At 42.0% G+C, this 24,340-nt stretch overlaps 1 protein-coding gene and 1 non-coding gene across 5 annotated transcripts in view; both read right to left on the bottom strand.

The window, feature by feature from the left end:
- The window catches only part of Ano2 (anoctamin 2), a 353,573-nt gene that overhangs the window by 136,171 nt on the left and 193,062 nt on the right, over window positions 1–24,340 (bottom strand). For all 4 annotated transcript variants that reach the window (XM_087655423.1, NM_001431940.1, NM_001431941.1 and 1 more), the window contains 1 exon segment: window positions 22,678–22,785. In XM_087655423.1, coding sequence (XP_087511549.1) covers window positions 22,678–22,785 — 108 coding nt within the window.
- LOC120102587 (U6 spliceosomal RNA) lies at window positions 18,933–19,039 on the bottom strand. Its single transcript, XR_015687425.1, has one exon. It is a non-coding gene; the product is annotated as a U6 spliceosomal RNA (small nuclear RNA).

Genomic DNA, 24,340 nt, shown 5'->3' with positions numbered 1-24,340 from the left:
CACTTTTGGCCCTTCCTCTATCTGACAGCTCTCCATCTCTTCCAGAGAGAGAAGAGGAAGAGAGATGTTAAAATTAGAAAAGAAAAAAAATTGGATGCCCTATCAGGCTCTGGCCACAGAGCCCACCCTGTGTCATCTCCTCTGTCTATATAAGCTTCTCTGTGCCAGCACCTCTTGCCAATTTGTTTGAGTGTTGTCATAATGCAGATGGCTTAAAAGCAATCCACATTAAACATGAAAATGCCTCCCAGCTTCTCCAAGACCTGCCTCATTCTCCTACTACTGCCAGTTGGTTAAACCTCTGGTCCATCCTTTCATTGTCCTACAAAATGATTACCTGCCACTCTGTCACATCACTCCAGATGACTTTCACCTAATGAAGACTCAAACAACAGAGTTATTTTAGCCAAATTTGCATTGGTCCCTAGTTTCTGCTTATGCGTCTAAGTCTAAGTTGAAGCAAAATGGAAAGGGGGTCTTGGATGCACCCTTCCCCTCCCTGAGCTCCAAACACTCAACAAGAATGAGTGAGAATGACTTGGCTGCATGGCCTTTAATGGGAGAAAAGAACATGGAGACTATGTACCAAAACCAAAACACAGCAAGCTCTGGGTCTGACAAGCATGCCAATATTGCCAGCTTGACTTCCTGCCTGGGTCTCTAGAGAGGCAGATGCAGCCAGAACACCCATTGCAGAGAGGCTAAAAAACATTTAGAGTTGGGCTTTAATGGCGGTACTGGTTGAAACCCAAGAACAGCAATAATTACCATCATGGCTTCTGCCCCTCTTTCTTCTTTCTCATTTTTGCCTTTTTTTTTTTCTAATGAGGTCTTCTTATTTTTAACTCCAGTTAAGAATTTGCAGTTTTAGAATTTCAAAGGTATCCAATTAAGAATCATAGTTTCAAGTTAGTGAGAACTACTATCCTAAACACTACATATGGCTTTGAGAGAAGAAAAAAATTCCAAGTACACAAAGCCAATCCAATAAGTTTTAGGTTAATGCTGCATTTTCAGGACTCATAAAAATGGCATACCCTAAGGACCAAGAGAATAAAGAATGATTGTGGATAAAGTATCTACTATCAAGCAAAGATGGCCCCAAAGCAAAGAATGTGGCAGCAAAGAATTTATCAAATGCTCTTCTGGGGATTAATAATTCTCCCCTTAGGTTGACACCATGTATGTACAGGTTTTAATAAGGCTCACAAACAATTGGCAACCCCAAAACAGAAAAGCATCCCCTTTCTGGGAAGTCTTACTGATTGACCCTACTTGGCCTCTAAATTGTTTCCAGAAGTTGAAGTTATCAAAAGCATTTCATACTGTTTTGGATGACCATTCAAACAACCGGGACACATTTCCTTGAAGCTAAAACCACAGTTTACAATTTGTCCAATAGAGTCCCTTGCCAAAACCTGGCCCCCATCCAAACGATGAAATAGCATCAATAGAGAAGCACTCATGATCCATTCATTGCCCCAGAATCATTTTTCCACATTGGTGGTAGGTTCAGAAGATGTAGAAAGTCTTAAGATTTGATACAAGTGGCCCACCCATTCCCAGGGTGAGATAAAAGTTCCCAGTGCCTATGAGAATGACTTATCTTTGACCAGAACATATGCTCCAGCCACCACACAAACAAGGACAACAGGCACATCCTGCCTGAGGGGCACCTGAGTCCACAGGGCAATTCTAGGACATGAATGACATGACCACACACCTTTCACACTGTTCATAATTGAACAGTAAAAAAAGGAATTACATCAAAGCTGCCTCTAGGTACCAGTCATATGCCTATGTCATTCCTTCACTCCAATCACAGAAACACATGTAATCAAAAAACGTAACTGGAAAAGATCTGGACATTTCAGCAATCTAGCATATCAATAAAGCCCTCCTGAAATAGTCCAGATTTCAAAAAAATGCTACTGTGCTCATTAAGTGTTATGTCATTGGATAAATGCCAAGATTAAATATCCATATAATGGAATATTACAGAATTATTAAAATTATGAGGCTCATAAGTGGTATTTTGCAAGATTGTCTTGGGTTCTAAAACAAAATAAGTAGCATTATCAAAAATTAAATATGTAATATGATTTCTTTCAACAATGTGTCAACATGAACTAGGCCAGAGTTTATAGTAGTTTTTTCTACAGCATAAAATAATGGAATACTATTTTATGCTTTACACTTCCTCTTTCAGATTTTTCTACAATTAACACATATTATTTTTATACTTTAAAAACAATCACTTATTGAATCCCGTAGAATTAAACATGATTGTGGTCAAGGGGACTACTTCCCTAGTTACTGTGGTCATTGCTGATCCCTATTCTCATCCTCGAGCACTGGAGATGGAAGGGTCCAGAGTGGCTTCAATCCATCCAGGCTGAAGTTCAGGCTCCCTGGTTGTAAGCACACTCTATGATGACTCACTGTCAACCTCTGGGCTGGTGACTTCCCTTAGGATGATCCAGCTGGCCAAAAGCAGAAAGTGGTCTTGGGGAGTTTGATTCATTCATGTTTATACACAAGCTCACCAAGGTTCTTGGATGGGATTCATTTCATGCTAAGCAGTAAAAGGACTCATCTGAGTACATTTCCAGGGCAGAGTTCCTGATGCAGACTCTCTAAACTCAATACAGATGCCCAAATTCGGGATAAAATTTATGTAAGTTGGCTGGTGGACCATACATCATTATAATAAAAATGAATTGGATGTCAAATAATGACAACCAATTTAGCATCACCATGTCTGGATGTCCTATGGATCATGAATCTGAGAGCGACAGACCAGAAGTGGCCAAACTCCAGACCACTGATGACTAGAACTTCTTGGCCCTAGGTGAATAGTAACATTATGTTCTATCACAGTCACGTAAATGCTCCAAAATGCCATAGAAATCAATACAATTCCACAGACTCTTTCTTTCCCACCAAAGCATCATAAAATCATGTTGCAAAAGATGACAGACATGGTAACAGTTCCAAACCCTAGATGAGGCCTTGACCTTAGACAGTAGAGCAAAAGCCCCTTTGCAAAGGCTAGCACACCGTTTACTCTGTGCTTCAGAGAGTGTCTGTCAAGGCACAATAGCAGGCATGAAGAACACAGGGGAATTTTCCAGAGTCCTCCACTTCTCAAGGGCTAGGATACTGTTCATTCCACCATCTCTGACAAGTCGCTATTCACTTGATGAAGGAAATGAAACAAACAGATTCATCCAAAGAATATGAAATTGCCTTTCAGAGGGCATTTCTTAACAATATTCGAGCAATTTCAGCTGAAAACCAAGAGAAGAGATGTAAGGAAGACCCCCAAGGGAGTTGGTTTGGGACATCATCTGCTCAGAGGGTCTCATCTAAAGTTATTATTTAAACACCAGGTGGGCTTCTCCCCTGAATCATCCTGTTCTAGTCCCTCAAATTTGAAGACTACGGAACACTTAAAATCCTCTACTAACTCTATCCAAGAAGAGATTTACTTCAGCCTCTAGAATTGACACCTATACTGAAGCCCTTTCGCCTTGAACTATAGCCTTGAAGTTCAATATAGCATAGCAGAAAGCAGTCTAGAGTTATGAAACATATCTACTTACCTGATACTGTATCTTTAAAGGATACATCGTCATGTGTTTTGGAGCAGAGCTGGAATGAATTAATTACTTGACTCTACTTCCCAAAACATAATCCAGGGAATTAAAGTCTGCCATCAAATTTCTTATTGGCTTTGTAGCAATTTCCTCTCTTGTCTGCTTCAACTAAGAAACCAACAAAGATTGGAAGAATATATGTGGAACCCAGTAAATGCATGGAAATCCCAGAAACAGAACAGAGAGAAGCCAAGGTTGGCTTTCAGATTGTTATTTTTAATACCACTGGTATTCTGGCTTATGGGAAATACAATATGTCTAAATGGCAATAACTCCAGAAAAATAAAAAACACAACTGTGCTCCAGCTACCAAAAGCATATTCTTCAAAAATAAATGGACTCTCATCTCACTGAAGCTACAAAACAAAAATCTCTAATCTTAGAAGGCTGAAAAGGGGAAAGACAGTTAAGGAACAAGATCAAATAGCAGGATCAAGCAAAGGGCAGAGGGACAGGAAGAGCCCTGAGGATACTCAAGAAGACAGTAAGGTAAAGAATATGTTCCCTAGTCTATCATTCATTGCTTCTCAATATATATTTTGTCCAAATTCCACAGAAATTCCCAGCATCCACTTTGGAGATTTGGAGCCTAACTCATCATACATATAAGAAGCAAAAGACTTGAGAGTAGAGACCCAGGTTTAAATCACGTGATGATTTATGACCAGTACCAATTCTTCAGTCTGCCACTTCTTTCCTCTAATACATAAATTCAGAAAGTGATCTCTGAAGGAATAGCTCCCAGATTCCCTTTCTAACTGACTTCTAGTTAGATTCAGTCAATAGGAGGTAATGGTGAAATGTTGGTAGGTAGGTGGTAAGGATACACCAAACTGTCGTCAGTCTCTCTAACTGCTTCCCACTATAATAAAGCTCTTCCACACTCCCAGGATCTGCTCTATACATTACCTTTCCTTGTGCTTCTATCCTCCAATGGTTATTTCTGCCATGGTTCTAGGTAACCCAGGTCTGCTCCAATGATATCATCTTCTTTCTTAGCTCCCCCAATTTTTGCTCTAACTTTTCTCAGATGGCTTTGCCATCTTTCCTAGTTAGCTTTAGTCTGTCAACTTGACACAGCCTAGAGTCATCTGAAGAAGTCTCAGTTGAGAGACTGCCGAGATCAGATTGGCATGTGGCGATGTTTATGAGGAACTGGCTTAAATGAAAATTGATAGTGGATGGTCCAGCCCACTGTGGGTGGCACCGTCCTTAGGCAGGTGGGCCTGACTGTATAAGAAATCAAGCTAAACATGAATCTGTGAGTAAGCAAGTAAGCAGCATCCCTCCATAGTTTGTGCATCAGTTCCTACTTGAGTTTCTGTTTGACTTTCCTTACCTTCTTTCATTGATTATAACCTAGAAGTATAAGCCAAATAAACCCTTTCCTGTTGTAAGTGGTTTTGGTTCGAATTATCATAGCAACTGAAAAGTAAACTAGAACAGAAGTTGTAATGTAGGGCATTGCTGTAATGGACTCAATCATGTTTTGTTGAAAGATTCTGTAAGTGTTTGGAACTTTGGGCTGGAAAACACTTTGAGGGCTGTGATTAATGAGCTATTCTTGTGGAAGCTTGGAAGATAGGAATGCTGAGAGAAATGCAGACAATGGAGGCCTGGCTTGTGAAGTATCAAAGGGAAGCAAAGACTCTATTCAGCCCATTCATGTGCTATTTTGGACGGAAAATCTATGTTTTCTGGTCAGCTGGGGCTGAATAATCAGCTGTGATTAACAAGAGACCAGCACCATTAAAGTGAACCCTTCTTGGCTTTACTAGAACAATGGGTGCTGATCAACTGAGACAGGAGAATCATCTCTGATTAACAAGATAGTAACATCATCGAGGCACTTTTTTATAGGAAGTGTGCCTCAGAGACAGCACCCAAAAGCTGTGGTCCAGAAGAACCAGGCTGCAACTCAAGTTGGAAGCCAAACTTAACAGTGTGTGAGTCTCCCGTGTGATACAAGCTTTGAAGGTAATACAGACAGAAGACTAAGGGGGTTCTGGGAGTGGCTGAGACTTGGCAGCATGTGCCACAGTCAAGTTTTTTAAGTGAGAACAGGAAAGGCCATTGGTGAAGGCACAGCCTCTGCTATAATGGAAACCCCAGAATATTGGAGGTGCCAAACTGTATGCTAAAGGCAGTAGCAGGTATAGAGCCACCGTAAGCCTAAAACAAGCAGTGTGGACTTCAAATGGAAAAATGGGGCTGCCCAAGTCTTTTAGATTCTAGAAGCTGATGAGTAAGTTCCAGGTGCCAGACTCCTGAGCTATAGAACATGGATTTATAGTACTGAATTTTGCATTTGCTTTGACGTGAATAGATGGATGGATGGATGGATGGATGGATGGATGGATGGATGGATGGATGGATGGATGGATGGGTGGGTGGATGGGTGGGTGGATGGATGGGTGGATGGATGGATGGGCAGACGGACAGATAGACAGACAGACATCAAGCTGAGTACTGGAGTGAAAGTAGCCAATATTTCAGTCTGATTAGAGAATCTGTTGGTCACAGACACACTGGGTCATGGATTGAGTGGAAAGTTGAAAGACTGTTGAAGAATAGAGATTTAAAAGCTGGGGCCAGTGAGGCCTTATAGACCCTCAACATTAAAGGTTATTGCCACTGCTCTTAGTTAACTCTCCAGAACTTGACAATAAGACCCGGTTGCCGAAGATACCACACACTTGAGCCATAAAATATGGAGAAATGAAGCTGGTACTGACCTAGAAGCTTCATTCTTAATGCCTAGCTTCACAGAGCTGGAAGGTGCTACACAGACTGCCAGAGGAGACCAGCAATTACCAAGTGTGCCCAGCTGTGAACTCTGAACTACAATACAATGCTAAGGTATGTCCAGTGGTGGAATTGTGACATGAATGTTACAGAAGTAACCAATTACTGTCTAATTGGGTTAAAACCTGCTCCAGAAGATAAAAGCCACATCTGGCACCATTATCAGGGCTAGACAGGTCATTGGCATTAGGGAGAACCCATCACTATTCTGAGGAACTATCAGCAACAGATAAGTGATGAGAGAGGGGGGGTGGCTCCTGGTAAGTTGACCATGTTACAGCTCCATTGGATGGCACCAAACACAAGGATATATGAACAACAAAAATTGGACTTCATGTTTTGTTTTATTTCTTAAAGAGTTTCTGAAGTTGAGTGGCGAGGGAAGGGGGTAGATCTAAGATGGCTTATGAGAAGGTAGAAATATGATCAATTCTGTAGCATGGAACTCTCAAAGGATTAATGAAATATTTTTAATTTTCCAGGCTCTGACCTTATCACTAAATCTTGGATCATGTCCCTTAGGACTTTGGGACAGTGATGCCATTAGCATCAGTCCAAATTCCTGGAAGGTTCCCTTCCAATTTTGAATTCAATTGCCAACAGCAACATATACATTTCTCTGTCTGAGGGTTTTTGATGCCCTGAGAGTTCTCTACCTATATGTATGCTCAAGGAACTGGAAAGCAGAATATTATCCCTCCCTTCCCCACTCTGTCTCTATTTCTCTGTCTCTGATTCTCTTTCTTTTTCTATCTCTGTTGCTCCCTTCTTCCCTCCCTCCCTTCCTCCCTTCTTCTCTCTCTCCCTTCCCCCACAATACACATTGAAAGCTTAGCACCAACATGGCAGTACAAAGATGTAAGTCCTTCAGAAAGTGATTGACTTAGGAGGACAAGCCTCTGGGTAATGAAGTATCCCACAAATAAGAGCAAAGGAGCCCGTGGTGCCCCTTTGTCCTCTGCCTTCTAGTATGTGAAGAAACAGTAACAGGGCACAATATTAGAAGCAGAAAGCAGGCCTTCAGTCACCATGTTTGCTGGAAGTTTGACCTTGGCCTTCCCAGCCTCTGTGATTGGTGAGCAACAGATTCCGGTTGCTTATCGATTACCCAGTCTGAGTTATTTCATTATCACAACAGAAACAGCCATGGGCATGGTGAGCTACTGAGCTCTAAAGGGCATGAATTGGCAGCAGAGCAAAGCTCCCCTTGCCCTCGATGGTAGCCTGGCTTAGGATGGTCCTTTTGCTGACTACCTTCCCACCATTCTCTTGTTGCCTCACCAATCTATTGTGGTTTTTATTTTCAACAAATTATGCACTTGAATCACTGACTTGGTGTCTACATCAGGAAGATGAAAAAACAAAGTAGGGGCCTTTTGTATGTTTCCTAATTCCCAGTTCTCCAAGAAAGAGAAGGAACACAAAGCCCACAGAGTGATGGAGTTGTGGTAGAACTGAATTCCCTTATCAATAGCTAGGGCAAACCTGAGTGAGCCTTTGTGCTGGATGGAGAGAAGGTTCTTCCAACCTTCTCTACCATAGGCAGTAGTTGCCAGACACTTGGTTTTTAAGTCTCCGCCTTCCCATCCATGAATGGGCGGTCCCATTTTCCTCTGAATGCTTCTTTTGCCCATCGGGTTCAAGGAAGCAGAGTTAAAACACCTTTTGACTCCAGAGGGAACTTTTCACCCAGCACTTTTGAGCTCCTGGCGCATTGAGGAGAAGGGAACAAGAGAACTTGAAGGGTTTGTGTTTCCAGTGAATTCTGGGGGAATGAAACAATGATCTTGGCCCCAACAGCAAAAGACAAAATCTAATTTACATGCTCCAGGCCGTATATGGAAAAATCATTTAAAGTGGAACAAGAAAAGTCCAAACTGCAAGTCAATAGTGGCTAACATCAAACAGTGGAATGCGCTGGCCTCTGTTACCAGCTACACGACTCCAGCGTTCCCTGTAATTGAGCATATGTGGCCTTCTGTTTTCTGAGGAGCTGTGAGCGTCAAGTCTTAAGTACCATCCGGAGGGCGCCGTGTCTCGGCTCACAGGGTATATTTATCCACAGTTTCTCTCCAACCATTGTCTCATTTCATGAACTTCTCATCTCTCCCTAACTTCTTCTCATAGCCCAGGCCTTGGAGCTGTCCTTATTTGTAACTTCTTAATTTAGACACAGCCCAGTAGAAATGTATACAATGAGCAGAGGAGAAGGTCTTATTTTAGCCAGAACTGCTAAGGCTGAGAAGGGGCTGTCAGCTGAAGAGGGCCAGAGTCTCAAATCTGATGGCCTGGGCCACCCGAGGAGACTCTGCTTGGAATGAATAATTGACATGCTCCATGCAGGGAGATGTTTATGGACACATTCTATGCTTCTCTGGCATCGTTCTCCATGAAACCTGAGCTACCCTGGAGATTGGAAGTAAAGTGATGTCCTAAGAATTCAAAAAGATGTCCATGACCAGAAACCCCCAGGGCCTTCACGTGCACACATGTGCACACAAATGCACACATTTGCACAAACACACACATGCACACACACAAATGGGGGGCATTAAAGAGAACAAGAAAAATGCTAGCACTTGAAGACCTGAGAGCCAAGTCAGTGCAAGACCCCAAGAGCAGGTGGCAAAGAAGCCAGCCATCTGGCACTTTACCACCTCACAGTTTGCTGTAGACTATTGCCACCTCCAAATAAATTCCCAGAGCTTTGAAATTCGGTGTTTATATTTGTACGCTTTTCTGGTCTTGGCTGTGTGCTCCGCTCTTAAATCTCTGTTAAACATAGAAAGTTCTTTGTGCAGCTATTCCCAAACTTTCTCACTTCCCCATGCCTATAACGTCTCAGTGACTTTTATGCATTACCTCTAGGTTAGAAGTTGGATTTACTCAGTAGTTAAGTGCAAACAACTTCATAAGTATTTATGTCCTGACGACTTAATAGTCATTGGGGGAAATATACACAAATAGAAATAAATACTATTTTATTTCATCCTTAATTATTGACTTATAGCATGTGTGCACCTGTTGGCTATTCCCTAAGTTCTCCAACCTTGGAATCAAATGGGCTACAGCCTGTGCTTCTTGCTCTATTTCAGAGCTTGTGTAAGTTCTATGCTGTGACTTCCGACCATTTGGCTTTACTAAAACATAACCCCATTGAGACACATTGTACTATGTAACGCTGGCTCAGTTGCGTGGTCTCTATCAAGGATAGCACCTTCCTCAAAGGTGTTTAAAGCCAGTATCATTTCTGTGAGTCACTGTGCACCACAGGTTGCACAGTTTAAGAACTGTGGTTTGTGGAATACTCATCCGAGACTTTCTCACATAAGCATATGTGTATGTGTACACACATGTGTGCTCTACTGCTGGTGCAAATATAAAGTCAATCATAAAAATCCATAATAAGAAGTTTAGGAATGTTACAAGTAAAAGGATAATTATGGCTACTTCTAGGTGACAAATATTAAGAGGATATGAGATCTAGGGATATTTTGCTTTATTTTAATTGTTAACTTTTTTCTAAAGAAAAAATAGTCTTACAATTTCTTTATTTTACTACAAGAAATAGTTACAAAAACCAATTTCAATTAAAATCACCAATGACACGTGGTATAGTCTGGCATGGACCAGAATTGGCAGGTCTTCTTCACTCAATCCCAACTACTTAGGACCCCTCCTCTGCCTCTGAGACTTCTTCCTACCTAACCACCATATGTGTCCGTGCCCACAGTAGCAAAGAAGGACAGCATCACCCACTCCAAACACCTACAGTCACCACCCCCTTGTGAGAACTAGCCCTGTCCAATTTAACCATCACATGCAATTTTACCCAGAAGCATACACTGCAATGAATGTGTGCATGCACATAGGTACTTATGCATGCATGCATGTGCACACGTGCATGGGTGCGCATGCGCACACACACACACACACACACACACACACACACACACACACACCTACATATAACCTCTCCTTTGACCTGGGTGCCCTCTCCAACCATTCTAGTACCAAAAGCCCTGCCTGGCAGACCCTAACCTCCACTCGCCTCAGTCAGCTCAAGTCTCCCTCAGTCTTCTCAGTCCACTCTCTACCTCCAGCTTCCATGCAGACAGTCTAGAAACATATATTAAAAGATACAAGATCCCCAGATCTTATAGATCAAAACAACAAGCAAAGCCCCAATAAACATGAAAAATCAAGCCAATATGTCTCCCCACAAAAATAAACCATCAGTCCTATAGTAATGCTCTCAAGGCAGGACAATTTAGACAAAATTCAAGACACGGAATTCAAACAATTACAGATGTGTTCGAAGAATGCAAAGAACCTTAAGAGGACACCCAACCAACACCTGAATGAACCAAGAGTATACAGAAATAAGCTAACACCCCAAGCCACAAGCAACCAAAACTATACAAAAAAATAAAAATTAATAGAAAGATAGAAATATTGAAGAAACCATAAAGTGAAATGGAGGCAGAAATTAAGGTTTTAACTAGTCAAATAAAAAGTTCCATGGACAACGTCATCCATAAAAAGGACTGCAGGTTAGACGGAATATCCAGGCTTGAGTATCAGATCAAGGAACTGGATCACTCACACAAAGACAATGATGCATTTTAGAAAAGAATGCATGGACAGGTTGAAGAGCTTTGGGACACCGTGAGAAAATCAAAGGTACAAATTATGGGCATAGAAACAAAAAGGATTCCTGGTCAAAGAAACAGGAAATGCTTTCAATAAAATCATAAAAACAACTCACTAACTCTTGAGATGCAGGCGCGCACACAAACACACACACACACACACACACACACACACACGCATGCACACACGCATCAGCATGACCCCAAGAGAAGTTCCCCATGACATACTACAGTTAAAACACTAGAATCAAGAAAGGACAGTAAAAGCTGCCAGAGAGAAGAGCCGGGTCTCAGGTAAAGGTAGACCCATAGAATAACAGCCGAGTGTGTAACAGAAGATTTTAATGCCAGAGGGCCTGTAAAGATGAATTCCAACCTCATAGATCTCACAAAATTAGAGACAAATAGGAGGCTCAACTATAGATGCTAATAGAATTAGAAAACACTTAAGTCTGTACCTCCAACACCTAAATTCCATTAACCTAACTGAAATTAAACCAGGATGCAATGAGCAAATCAAATATACGGTTAGCCAATAATGAGATTAAAGCAGGACTAAAATGCCTCCTGACCAAAAGAAGCTCAGGACAAAATGGGTGCATTTCGAGATTCTACAAGTCCTTTAAAGAATAACTAACACCAAAATTGTTGCACAAAACAGAAAAGAAGAAAATCCACAGTTGGGCTGGAGAGATGGCTCACAGACAGCTCAGTGGATAAGAACACGGGCAAACAATTCTAGATCACATAAAAAAAAAAATCACTTACCATGATCAAGTTAAGCCTCATTTCAAGAGCACAGAGATAATTTTTATATACAAAAATCAATAAACATAATTCATTATAGAAATAAATGAACTCTAAGATAGAAAGCATGTGATCATCTCAACAGATACAGAAAAGGCCTTTGACAAAATGCAACATCTCTTCATGATAAAAGTCATGGAGAGGGGTAGGAATGGGAGGAGCATACTTCAACATAATAAAGGCCATAGATCATAAACCCAACATCATACTACTGAAGAAAAATTCAGGGCATTTTCACTAAGAGCAACAAGACAAGAGTACCTATTCAACTTTTATCCAATAGAGGACTTGACATTTTAGCCAGAAAAGTAAACAGGAAAGGAAAATAAAAGCTACACAAACAGAAAAAAAGACTTTGAAGTATCCGTATTTACAGCTGATATGACCCTAGACATCAGAGACCCTAAGACTCTACCAAAAAAGAAAAACTCTCAGAGCTGTTAAATACTGAGCAAAATTAACATGTAAGAAGCAATAGGGTTTTTTATACCAGTGACAAGCACCATGAAACAGAAACCAGTGAAATAATCTCATTCATCATAGTCACACAAAACAATAAAAACCTGGGAATAAACTTCACAAAGGAAATGAAAGATATCCTCAACTAGGGTCAAGACACGGAAGGAAAAGTGAAGGAAGGCAGCAAAAGATGGAAAGAGCACCACAGATCAGAAAATTAATATTGTGAAAATAGTCATCCTACCAAAAGCAACCCAAAAAATGCCTTCCCAAGGAAGATTCCACAGATTCTTTATAGACATTGAAAAAATCCTTAAAATGATCTGGAAACACAAAGAAGCAAAAGTAGACAAAGCGATCTTGGGAACTCTGTACACAGTGAGGTATCACCATACCTGAGTCCGAGTTATACATGGGGCCACAGAAATAAAAGCAGCAGCAGCAACATGCCACCAAAAGGACAAATAGAAAGGAAAGGAAAAGAAGTCCTAGATATAAATCCATACGACTCCAGCTTCACTTGAAAAAAAAGAGAACATCTTCAACAAATGAAAATAAGAAGCCTGGATATCAACACGCAGAAGAATGAAAGTAGGTCTACCCCTTACAGCTACAAAACTCAACTCCAAATGGAGCAAAACACAAACTATCAGGCCCAGTCCCCTGATGCTGCGAGAGGAGAAGCTAAGGACCATGCTTTCACAGGCAGGCATAGGTATGTAGTCTGCCTAAGACCTTCACAGTACAAGAAATAGGGCCAGCAATCAACATATGGGATCTCATGAAACTAAAATGCTTCTCTATAGCAGAGAAAACTGTTAATTAAAGGAAGAGGCTGCCAAGAGGACGGGAGAAAATATTTGCCAGCTATACATCTGATAGACAGTAACTAGAATATACAAGGGACTCAAAAAACTAAACTTCGAGAAAACAAACAACCCAATTTAAAAAAAATGGGCTGTGGAACTGAACAGAGGGCTCTCCGAAGCAGAAATACAAATGGTTAGGAAACATTTTCCAAAGATTTCGATATCTGAAGTCATCGTGGAAATGTACAGTAAAGCTAGTTTTAAGATTCTATCTCACCCAAGTCAGAATGGCCATCGGAATTCAAGAGACAAAACATTGCTCACTTGTAGGTGGGTAAAGGATAACTATACACCACGGATGAGAGCTCACACTAATGCATCTGCTTTGGAGACGAGCGTGGACGTCCCTAACCAGAAGTAGAACTTCCATCCAACCCAACCTGACCACTCCTTAGCATACACCCAGAGGAATTTATATCTTACTGATACACTTGCTGTCCATGTTCATTACCATAAATAAACCTAGATATCTTCCGATTGAAGGATGGCTAATCAAAGTGTGGAACACATTCAATGGAATTATATTCAGCTATAAATAAAAATGAAATGTCCAGGTGAATGGGTGGAACTCAATGAGATTACAATGAGCAAATTGAACCAGGCCCGTAGGACAAACAGCACACGTTCTCATACACATGTAGATCTTAGCACTGACTTCTTCAGTTCTGTGTGTTAACTTGGATTATCTGCGGAAGCCAAGAAACCAGAAAGAGGCATCGGGAAGATTTCCTTTAAAGGAGGGGGGTATCACGTAGGTAAAATGAGGTTAGATTGAGGGATACTGGTTGTGGAAAAGTTCCAACAAGAAAGGGAGTTGGAGAATGGGGAGATGAAAAAGAGGGCAGGAGACAGTTATCTAAATAAATAAGCTATGAAAAAGCCACCTGGAAACCAATCCAGTTAGCTAATTTTTAAGAAGTTTGGAGGCAAACACCCCGTAAGACTACAGACTGCTGACTCTAGAAGTAATGCGTCCCTAAACAAAAAAATATAGTGATAGATAAGGGGTACCTCCAGGTGAATTGTTGACCAGCAATGCCCCAGAATAAAATACTACAAAACAATACTGGTTCTTGTCAGTCCACCATTACCACTAGTTGATATGACCTTATTACTGAAACCACCACACAACATGGATGCAAGATATAGAGAAATCAAGGTGAAACTAAGCTAGGAACTGCCCACTGCTGCCTAGTTTATAGAGCGCCAGCACTCTTCAGACTGCTGGGAAAGTGAGGAATCAGATTTCTTACCCAGCTGTGAACTCTCTGAACTATACCACTGTGGTGATTTGAATATGTTTGGTCCAGGGAGTGGCGCTAATAGGAGGCGTGGCCTTGTTGGAGTGGGTGTGGCCTTGTTGGAGTGGGTGTAGCCTTGTTGGAGAAGGTGTGGCCTTGTTGGAGGAAGTGTGTCACTGTGAGGATGGACAATGAGACTCTCCTCCTAACCACATGGGAGTCAGTCTTCTAGTGGCCTTCAGATGAAGATGTAGAGCTCTCATTAACTCCTGCACCATGTCTGCCTGGGTGTTTCCATGCTCCTGCCTTGATGATAATGGACTGAACCTCTAAACCTGTAAGCCAGCCCCAGTTAAATGATGTGCTCATAAGAGTTGCCTTGGTCATGGTGTCTGTTCACAGCAGTAAAACCCAAACTAAGACAAACTATAACTTTCTAGGCAAGATGTGCCCACTGCAGCATCAATGGCATGACTGTAGTGGAGGTAACCAAGGACCATTCCACAGCAAGCAACCCATACCTACTACGATAAACCTGATAAAATCCTGGTTGAAGAGTTTGGGGCCACCAGAGAGGGAATCAAGTATGGCTATTTGGATAAACTGACATAGAATCAAATTGCCTTCTCAATATCTATGTTTATATGCACAAGGAAGGGCTACTCTTAAACTCAGAAGGCTCACCAACATTGCACAGGTGAGAGAAGAAAGATTGTAAGAGCCAGAAGACAGAGAGAGGGTTGTAAAATGCCATCTTCCAAGCAAGACACTGCCATGATAATCATGAAGAGGGTAGATGTTCACTGGCCCTGGACCTGAACAAATTGAGCCTACCCAATAATCTGCTATGGATGGGAAGGCACTCATGGACTCTTCCACTTATGGCTGAACTACGGCAACTAAAGATTCTGGGAGACAGGGAGGCACAGTGCCCATGTGTGTAAGCACTGGTGTTCCTTCCAAGCTCTAAATGGCCCTACTAAACTCTTAGGACAAAAACAAAAGACATGAACATAGTAAAGAGATTTGTATGGAAGAAGTGTGGTTGATAGGGTGACAGGGGGGAACTAAAATGCATTATAAACATTTATGAAATATCAAAGAACAAATTTATTAATAAAAATAAAGTTTTACGTATAGCAGCAAGTAAAATGGCATTGAACCCTGTTCAGAAAGGGTCAGTCTCAAGCTTCATTGAAGGGAATGTAGTTCCTGAAGGAGCCAGCCAGGAACTGTGGGGACCCCATGGATGCATGCCTCTCCTCACTCACAGATTTATAACAGCATGTTCCTTTTCCAGATCCTCCCTTTCTCATTTCCTACCCCAGAAACTCTCAAGAGGTGACAGTCAGTCAGAATCACCTATTGCCCTTTCAAAACTGAACCTGTCTCATAACCTACTCAGCCCACAATTCTATTCCCCTCACCATTCCACACTGCAGAAGAGAAAAATCTTTTTTGCTGGTTAGGCTCTGTGGCTTGCAGGCTCCCTGTCGAAAACTACATTTCCCAGCCTGCTCTTTACCTGATGGAGTTATGTGGAGCCCACCAACAACTAAAGGGGATGAAGAATTCAATTCTAGGTTCAGGTCCTTTGTTACTCCAGAGAAGACAGACAGAAACACACACACACACACACACACACACACACACACACAGGTTTGACCACCCTCCTTCAGTTCCTTTATTCCATCTATCACTCTGCATCTTTGCGCCGCCATTTCTTTTGGCTGGAAATTCTCTGTGGAGATGGGTCCAAAGGTGAGAAATGGAAGCCACACTCCATGAGAGATGACAAAGGAGAACCGGAAGATGAGACGGTCCCAGAAAAATAACCAGAGACAAAATCATTCATTTAAAAATGAGCGGAAATGAGAAACAGTAAGTAGTATATAAAATCGCCAGGATGCACCCTTTAGTAACGGTTCTATTGTGTGAGCTCTGACCTGGTATTAACCCTGGGACCTTAGCCTCCTCACCAACAGTGAAGGAGCTCAAGAGGGAAGGATCTAGGGTCATAAGACTTCAGAACTTATCTGCTGAGCTCAGGGATAGGTCTGAGAAACATAGACACTGATCCTATCTCAAATGTCCTTCAGGTTGGTTGCCATCATCTTTCAGTGCATAAGGCTGGGTAGACGAGAACTACAGTTCAGAACCCCCTTAACACTGAACATCCACAAGATAATCAGATCTGGAAGATGAGGAAAAACATCAGGTGCAGGCAGAAAAGAAAAGATCTCATGGACAGATCCAGCCTCAGGCTTCTTCCTCTTCTCTACGGCCATCTTTGGCAAACTGAGTTTCCTTTTGTGTGCTAATGTCCAATTGCACAGAGGCCAATGAGAATCCTTCGTGATCCCTAAGAAGAAACTAAAAATCTTACTCTGTTTTGACCCTCACATCGTTATTAACTTTTCAGAACGGGGCTCAGGGGAACTTTGAGCTGTAGAACATTCAATAATCAAGAGCCTGCATGGAAATCTGTATGCATACCACCTTGGCCCACAGTAAGAGAGTCAGACACGGCCCTCCACCCTGGTTCCCAGGCCTCACCCTGACTGCACACTCTGACAGTCATTCAGCTTCCGGGTACTGTTGTCCCAACCTTGTTGAAGGCTGTACACTTTTGAATAATTTATTCCACATGTTTGTTTGTTGGTGCTGCCAGAGGCACAGGTCGTAAATGTTTCAATGCCTTAACTTTTGATGGGCTTTCTTTAGAAATAACTGTCCTCAGGGTGATACACAGAACAGTAAATTAACACCCGTCTATCCATGTGCCTCCTCCTGGCCCAGGTCCTCTTAGTTTCAGAGTTCCCCATAAAATATTCATGGCCTAGGACGCCACAGGTAGTGCCAGGAAGGGCTGGAGGATGAGTCCTGCATCCACATTGAGTAAATATTTGGGGGTCAAGTTTTAGGAGGTAAGTCCTGCACCAAGTTAAATAGGATTTTGTTTAAAGTCCCACCTCCCCACACCCACTCCCTCCCCCTCCCCACATCCATCACTTACAAAAATATTCTTAACTGTTCAATGGCTTAGGAATGGTCTGAAAAGTGATTCTTTAATGTAATCCATTCATGATGTTAGTGGTGAGCAGTCTTGTGTTTTCCCCCAAATATTTAACTCTCCAGTTTCTAATAATCTTTTTACCTTGGCACCCAGGCAGATCAACATGTTGACTGGACTTCCATGCCAGTACTCTGAGATATGCTCTCAGACCCACCATTTCTGTGCTACCCAGCCCCCTCACCCCACCACATGCATCTCTGCTCCCTGATGGAGGGTATCGATTTCTAAAACCCACAATCCCCAGAATGACCTCTTTGACGGACCTTTGGTTATATTGTACTAGTGGGAAGTTCTGGCAGAAACTTGGAGCCTTGGGGGGTCTATCTGCTTTAAACTGAGCCTTCAGAGGGTCTGCTCTCCCTGCAGGGTTCTAGTTCCCATTGGTTGGCCATGACTCTGGATTCTGATGGTTCTGTCCCACTTTTTGTCCTTCCAGCAGGAAGTGGTGGCCACTCCCAACTATTGTAAATATATCCTTGCCTCGGTGTCCCCTATTTGCCTCAGCACCACTTCTCCTAACTCCTTTATAATTATGGTCCTCTCCTCTGCTCTACATAGAATGAGCTTTGCTTTCAGAGTATATTAAAGTACAAAGTTTATTTAAGAATTGGATGCATAGGCTAGAATTAGAAGGCCCTGGATGAACTCTCATCTGATCTTAATCCTACGAAAGTTACATATTTTTAAGGTGACGGGCTGATGAGCTAACTCATCTTGGTACCATCGGCAAGGACAATCACCAACTCTCAGAAGGGCAGAGGCTTTAAATGCCCAATTTCCCGAGTGACAAAAAGGGGAAAAATGACCCCATAAAGGGACTGTACTACACGATGACAGTGTTTTTGTCAGTCCAGGTTCTGACTTGGAGTGTGCTAACCTCTTGGCCTCACCATGTTGGCCCTCCTCAAAAAGGAGGAGTTAACACTTTATTAAAATACCGTACAAATGTACAAAAATGTCCGAATGAGTGTCAGCATAATTTGATGTTCATTGTTGTTGGGGAATTAGTTCTTATTAACCAGTGGATATAGCTAACAATGTACTTAAAGATGAAAGATGATTCTTTGCTTCTAAGACCAAGGACAAGAGAATTCCATTCTTACTATTTTTATCTAACACCATGCAGATCTGTAGAGCAGATCTGACTATCTAAATCAGGCATTTACAGTAGGTTAATTTTACAAGAATGTCAAAACAATTCAATAAGTAAAATATTCCTTTAATAAACAACAGAGTATGCATATGCAAGAAATTCATTTGGATTCTCTATATCACATAGGAAAATTAGCTCAGATGTTCATAAAGTTATATATGAGAGTCAGAACTTTAAACCTTTTCATGACATTGAGCTGGGCAATAATTTTTTAAATATGGAACATTTTATGAATCTGCGTGTCATCTTAGCACAATGGCCTTGCTAATCTTCTCTGTGTCATTCCAATTTGAGAACGTGTACTGCTGAAGCGAGCACTAGGCAATGTTTTCTTACACATGATTAAAAAAAAGTACAATTGACAAAAAATAGTTAACTTGTGATTCTAGTAGTAAAAATCAATAAAATAAAACATAAATTTGTATAAACTACATTATGTGATATAGGACTATCACCCCAAATATGCAAAAGAAAACACGAATAATTTTATAGAAAAACCAATTCACATAATTTTTAAATAGGTGGAGGATGTAACCAGTTTTCTAAAGAAATCATAGAAATGACCAATAGCAAAGTGTCATTATTCATTAAGGAAATGCAAATTAAAACAGCAGTAAAGTACCACTTTCTACCAGTATGGGGAATAAAGTTAAAGCACACATGGTAAGTGTTTGACGTGGAAATGGCATAGCCACTTACCAAAGGTTGGAATATATAAAATAATGCATCCATCCTGGGAAGTAACATCTTCAAAATATCAAACACAAACTTAACATATTACCCAATAATCCTATCTTAGATATACATACATGTATATATGAAAACATAAGTGCATAGCTAAATAAAAATCAGACACCAACCTTCATAGCATGACTATAGTTTATATTTAATTTGAAAAATGAAAACCGTTCCAACATCTATCAACTAATGAACAGATAAATAAAATGAACCAATGCCAAGCATGGGACACTATTTGGCAATAAAAACAAATGAGATGTTGATATAAACTACCACATGGGTCACTTTTTCCCCACGTGAGAAGCTAAACAGGACATGTTAAGTGATTCCATTTGCAGGTTACTCCAGAACAGCAGATCTCAAGACACTGAAAAAAAAACATTAGTTCTTTTACATGGCTTGGCAACTGGGTATAGGGATAATTTTTTAAAAGTTTATTCAAGTTTTTGTTTTGTGTTATGTTTCTTGGCTTTGCAGTGCTGGGGAGTGAACCTTAGGACTTGTACATTTTCGACAAGCATTCCACTGAGCTATGTCCCCAGCTGGGTACAGGATTTCTAGTTGGAACAATAAAAGTGCTTTGAAGATATATTGTGGGGAACAGCTGCATAAATCTACGGTGGCCTGAAAGCTCCTGAATTGTAGGGTGGGTTTTAGGCTATACTTTGTTTTCTGGTATTTAAAGACTAGGTCTCGTGTGGCTCAGGCTGACTGGGAACTCATTAAACACTGGAGGAAGGTGACCTCCAACTCCTAATCCTCCTGCCTCTGCCTCCCAAATGCCACATATGTCACTGGACCCAGATCAAACCAGGGTGATTTTTAAAGTATGAGAATTAAATCTCAATTTTAAATGTGCATGACAGGTTCTAAAAATTTAAAGGAAGGAAAAGAAAAAGCAGTGGGCCTTCGAGTCAAACAGAACCCATGGCTGTCTCTCCAACAAATAGCTGTGTGACTTTAGAAAGCTCCCTGTGCCAATCGGAACCTCAGTAAATGGTAGTGTTTTTATCACTCCAAAGGAAAGTGGATATGGACAAAAGATGGAGTCTCAGGGTAACAGTGAAGTGGGTGTCCAGGTGAACCACTGGGATATGGGATCCAAACCCACCTAGAGTTTGGTCCTTAACTCCAGTCTGCTCCTCAGATGCCTGTCATAGCTTCCTCGTACTCCTTGATGCCCCAGTGCACAAGGACTGACCACAACTCTTTCCCCCAGACAAGAGGAGCATCCTTTCCCTCAGATATATCAGTGCAGCAACATGTCCACCATTACTATCTCCCGTCAACGGTCAGATTTATAGCAAAGGAAGAAGCATTTACAATATTACCAGAATTAGAAGGACAGGAGAAGGATCCTGACAATCAAGCAGAGGCCATGTTTATCCCACACTGTGCATTGGGAAACTCATTTCCTCCCATTGCCCATAAGACATTAGACGCCTTGAACTTTGCATTCACAACAGGATAGCGAAAAGAGATGCTGAACGCTACAACACAAACATATGCATCATTCATAATGCATTCAGATGTTTTTTAATTATTCATAGTTCCCGAAAGTCATTTGACCTATCATGCATATATATTCAAGCAATATTTATATTAGAACCACAACCCTACTCTATGGCGTTCCCATCTATGGAATTAAAATTAAATGAGTCAGGGCAGGAGAGATGGCTCCGCAGTTAAGAGCACTTCCTGTTCTTCCAGAGGAACCAAGCTTGACTCCCGACACCCACATCAGGCCATTCACAACCACCTGTAACACCAGCTCCAGGAGGAGCAGACATCCCCAGCCTCTGAAGGCACCTGCCCTTCACACATGCATCCACATGTATTCGTGATTAAAATAATAAGAAATTGTTTTTAAAGATTAAACAAAAGTTATATGTGATTTCTGTAAAATCGCTCAAAGTATATGGCTCCGTGGCGAGGAAGAAAGTTGCACAGAGTTGCTGCAGCTGACAGAATACAGAATGTGTGCCTTGTGATGAAGGTGGCAGTGAAGGTTGGGCTTCTGAGACCAAATTCACTATTCTCCAAGTAATCGATGCTGTTGGGCTTTCTCATTGTATAAAGGAGGGAAAAATAACAGACCACCCTCCTATTTAAGCCTTATTCTCTCTCTCTCTCTCTTCCTCTCTCTCTCTCTCTCTTTCTCTCTCTCTCTCTCAATGCTAGTATTCTGGGCTCAAAAACACCATTCCTCTGTTTCAGTATTTGCATAAATTTGCATGTTAACATGAATGGTTGCAACTTAAAGAATATAAAATATAATGAAATTTGAATTTATATCCAGGATGAAGAAAAGACACATTGAAAAACAACAGATTTTCACTCGTGTTGATTTTTTCCCCCCAGAAATCAGATTTAGGAAAGATATAAACACAGAATCTTGATTTAAAAGCAGGGTGGCACTCAGAGAGACAGGTACTGCCAAGGAGTACCCCCACCCCTGACAAACACACACACACACACACACACACACACGTTCACTCACACACCGTGTGTATTTACAAAGCACAGCATTTCCTTCAGTTCAGAAAGAGAACATGCTTAACATCGCCTTCTTCCTGGGGCCCACCCAGAAGAATGAAGTGTAAGAACATCGTGTAACTGACCCAAACAAGCGCAGGCATACACTTGCCTCTGTGGGTCCTAAGGACCACTTCCTGCTAAACCTTTGATTTCCCCAGTGCATTTGGAGGACAGTGTGGCACGACAGTTAACTGCAGAGGCAAAGGTTAAAACTCCTGGCATAGCCACGTTTATTGCCTGAGACTACTAGCCCCCGACGTCATCTTTAGATATAACTTTTCTTCATCACCTCTCCGTTTCATATCATTTACCAGCCCTGTAGATGTTTCACAAGAGTAAATGTGAAGACAGGGCACTCAGGACAGTGGCTGGTGGGGAACAAGAATCCAGAGAGGGTGTAGTGTAGTGTGGTGGGGATTTAGGAAATGCTGACAGCCTTGAGATGGTTTTTTTTTTCTTCTCTGACATGCCCTCCCATTTTGTCCACACAGTACAACAAGGACTTCAGTAGATCTAGTTGCCATGACAGCCTGTTCCCCAGGGACTCTGGCTACAGGAGGGTCACAGACATCAAGTGTCCATTCCATCCTGTGCAAGGTCACTCTTTCCCCCCATCACCAAGGTTCCCAAATAGCACAAGAGGCACTAACAGCAGAAAAGCTAAGAGCAACACCTCTCACCTCATCGTCCTCAGGTGAGTTCGCTTCCAGCTTCTGGACCGCAGACTTGCCACTCTCCTTTAGCAGTTTCTCTCGTACTTTGGTCTCATATTCAGGCCGGGAGTGTTCCTACACCAGAGAGTCAGTAAACAGAGTTAGTAAACAGGAAGGAGGGTGACCCAGGCATGTGGATCAGAACCGGACACCACAAATACATCGAACTGGGTTTGGGAATGGACACTCTCAGACATGAATTGCCACATGACACAATTACAAGGCATCTATACCGAGGACACAATGTTGCAAGGAGAAATGAGACACAGGACGCTCATTGTCACACTGAGAACCAAACCTGGGAACGTTCCTGGGGATGTCGCCGGTGTTGAAAAAGGAGAAAGAAGATGTTAACTGGAAAGTTGATACAACCAGAAGCTACATGTTTCACAGAACAGTATGACAAAAGCTGGAACATTGCACTGCGCTCCCCCCACCCCGCAACATCCTGCCCTTGTCTTATGCCTCAAGCTCACCTATAAGGAACCCAGTCCCTGATAGATAGGCTTGTGCCCCATAGCTGAGAGTCTGGGGAAGAAATAAAACTTCTCTGTGCCATGATTCAGCAGGTTAATAACATCAAAGTGAAGATGGCTAAGGGGGTATCTTCAAATTCATTGTCTGGATCTGTCTGAGCAGCATAGATGAGCAGTTCACTGGTGAACACAGCAGCATGTAAATACTCAGGAGAAATCTCTGAGCTACTCTGCCTGTCCAGCCTGCGCTATCACCAGGCACAAGGAAAGAGCTAGCAGTGACTCAAGAGGAGCATTACCAAATCAAATCACAGTTTCAGACACAGCTTACTTCAAAGGGGGCTTAGCGGTGGGCAGCGGGCCTCTCTGCTAGGCCTTCCCACAGTCGCTAGCTCCAAGATGAATTCTGAAGGCATGAGGATTTAGTGATGTTGTCCACTTTCTGATGTTCCCTAAGCACAGATTCAGGGGCAGGGCATTGTGCTGTTCGGACAGCACAAACTTCTTTGTTACCACCCACATGTCAGAGATGCTGGAGACCAAGTTGCTAGATACCTTACAGCCTCTGATTTCCTGACAAACTGTGGCACTAGAGAAACTGCGCAAGTGTTCAAGGAGCATAGCATCATGGTGGGCGATGCTATTTAAGTGCTTTTTTTTTCAGGGCCTCCACCATCACACAATCTTCTAAGGCACCCCAAACTCATTCCTTCCAGGAGTCCTCTAACTACTACGATGAACCACCAGCCAAATTCTCCAAATTCCTATAGTTTTATAGCTTATGTCACACATTTTGCCCTCTCCCTGTGGCAAGTGTCATGTTCTCTTCTGAGGGATCGGCTGTGTGCTTGATATTCTTTTGTTTCTCACAGTGATTGGTGCCATGCAGAGCACATGGAAGTCTCTAATTGTAGCTGAACCTCACTTCCCACTCTCCATCGCAGCACTTCCTAAGGTGCACTCCAAGAGAGTTCCAGCTGAAAAAACCTTCCAGGAGAACATCTCCCAAGAAATCAGCCATAGGCAGATCAACACGGCAGTGCTTAAGCATAAACTCCATAGATGCAGATCTGATGCCAAATTCCACAAATATGCAGGCTTTCCAGAAGCTGTTTCCATCTGGAAGCCTCCTCGGGAGTTGGCCTAAACAAAGG

This window comes from Rattus norvegicus, chromosome 4, assembly GCF_021556685.1.
Source record: "Rattus norvegicus strain SHRSP/BbbUtx chromosome 4, alternate assembly SHRSP_T2T, whole genome shotgun sequence".
Classification (NCBI taxonomy): domain Eukaryota; kingdom Metazoa; phylum Chordata; class Mammalia; order Rodentia; family Muridae; genus Rattus; species Rattus norvegicus.
The sequence above is the reverse complement of the archived record's forward strand: the minus strand, read 5'-3'. Positions and strand labels throughout refer to the sequence as shown.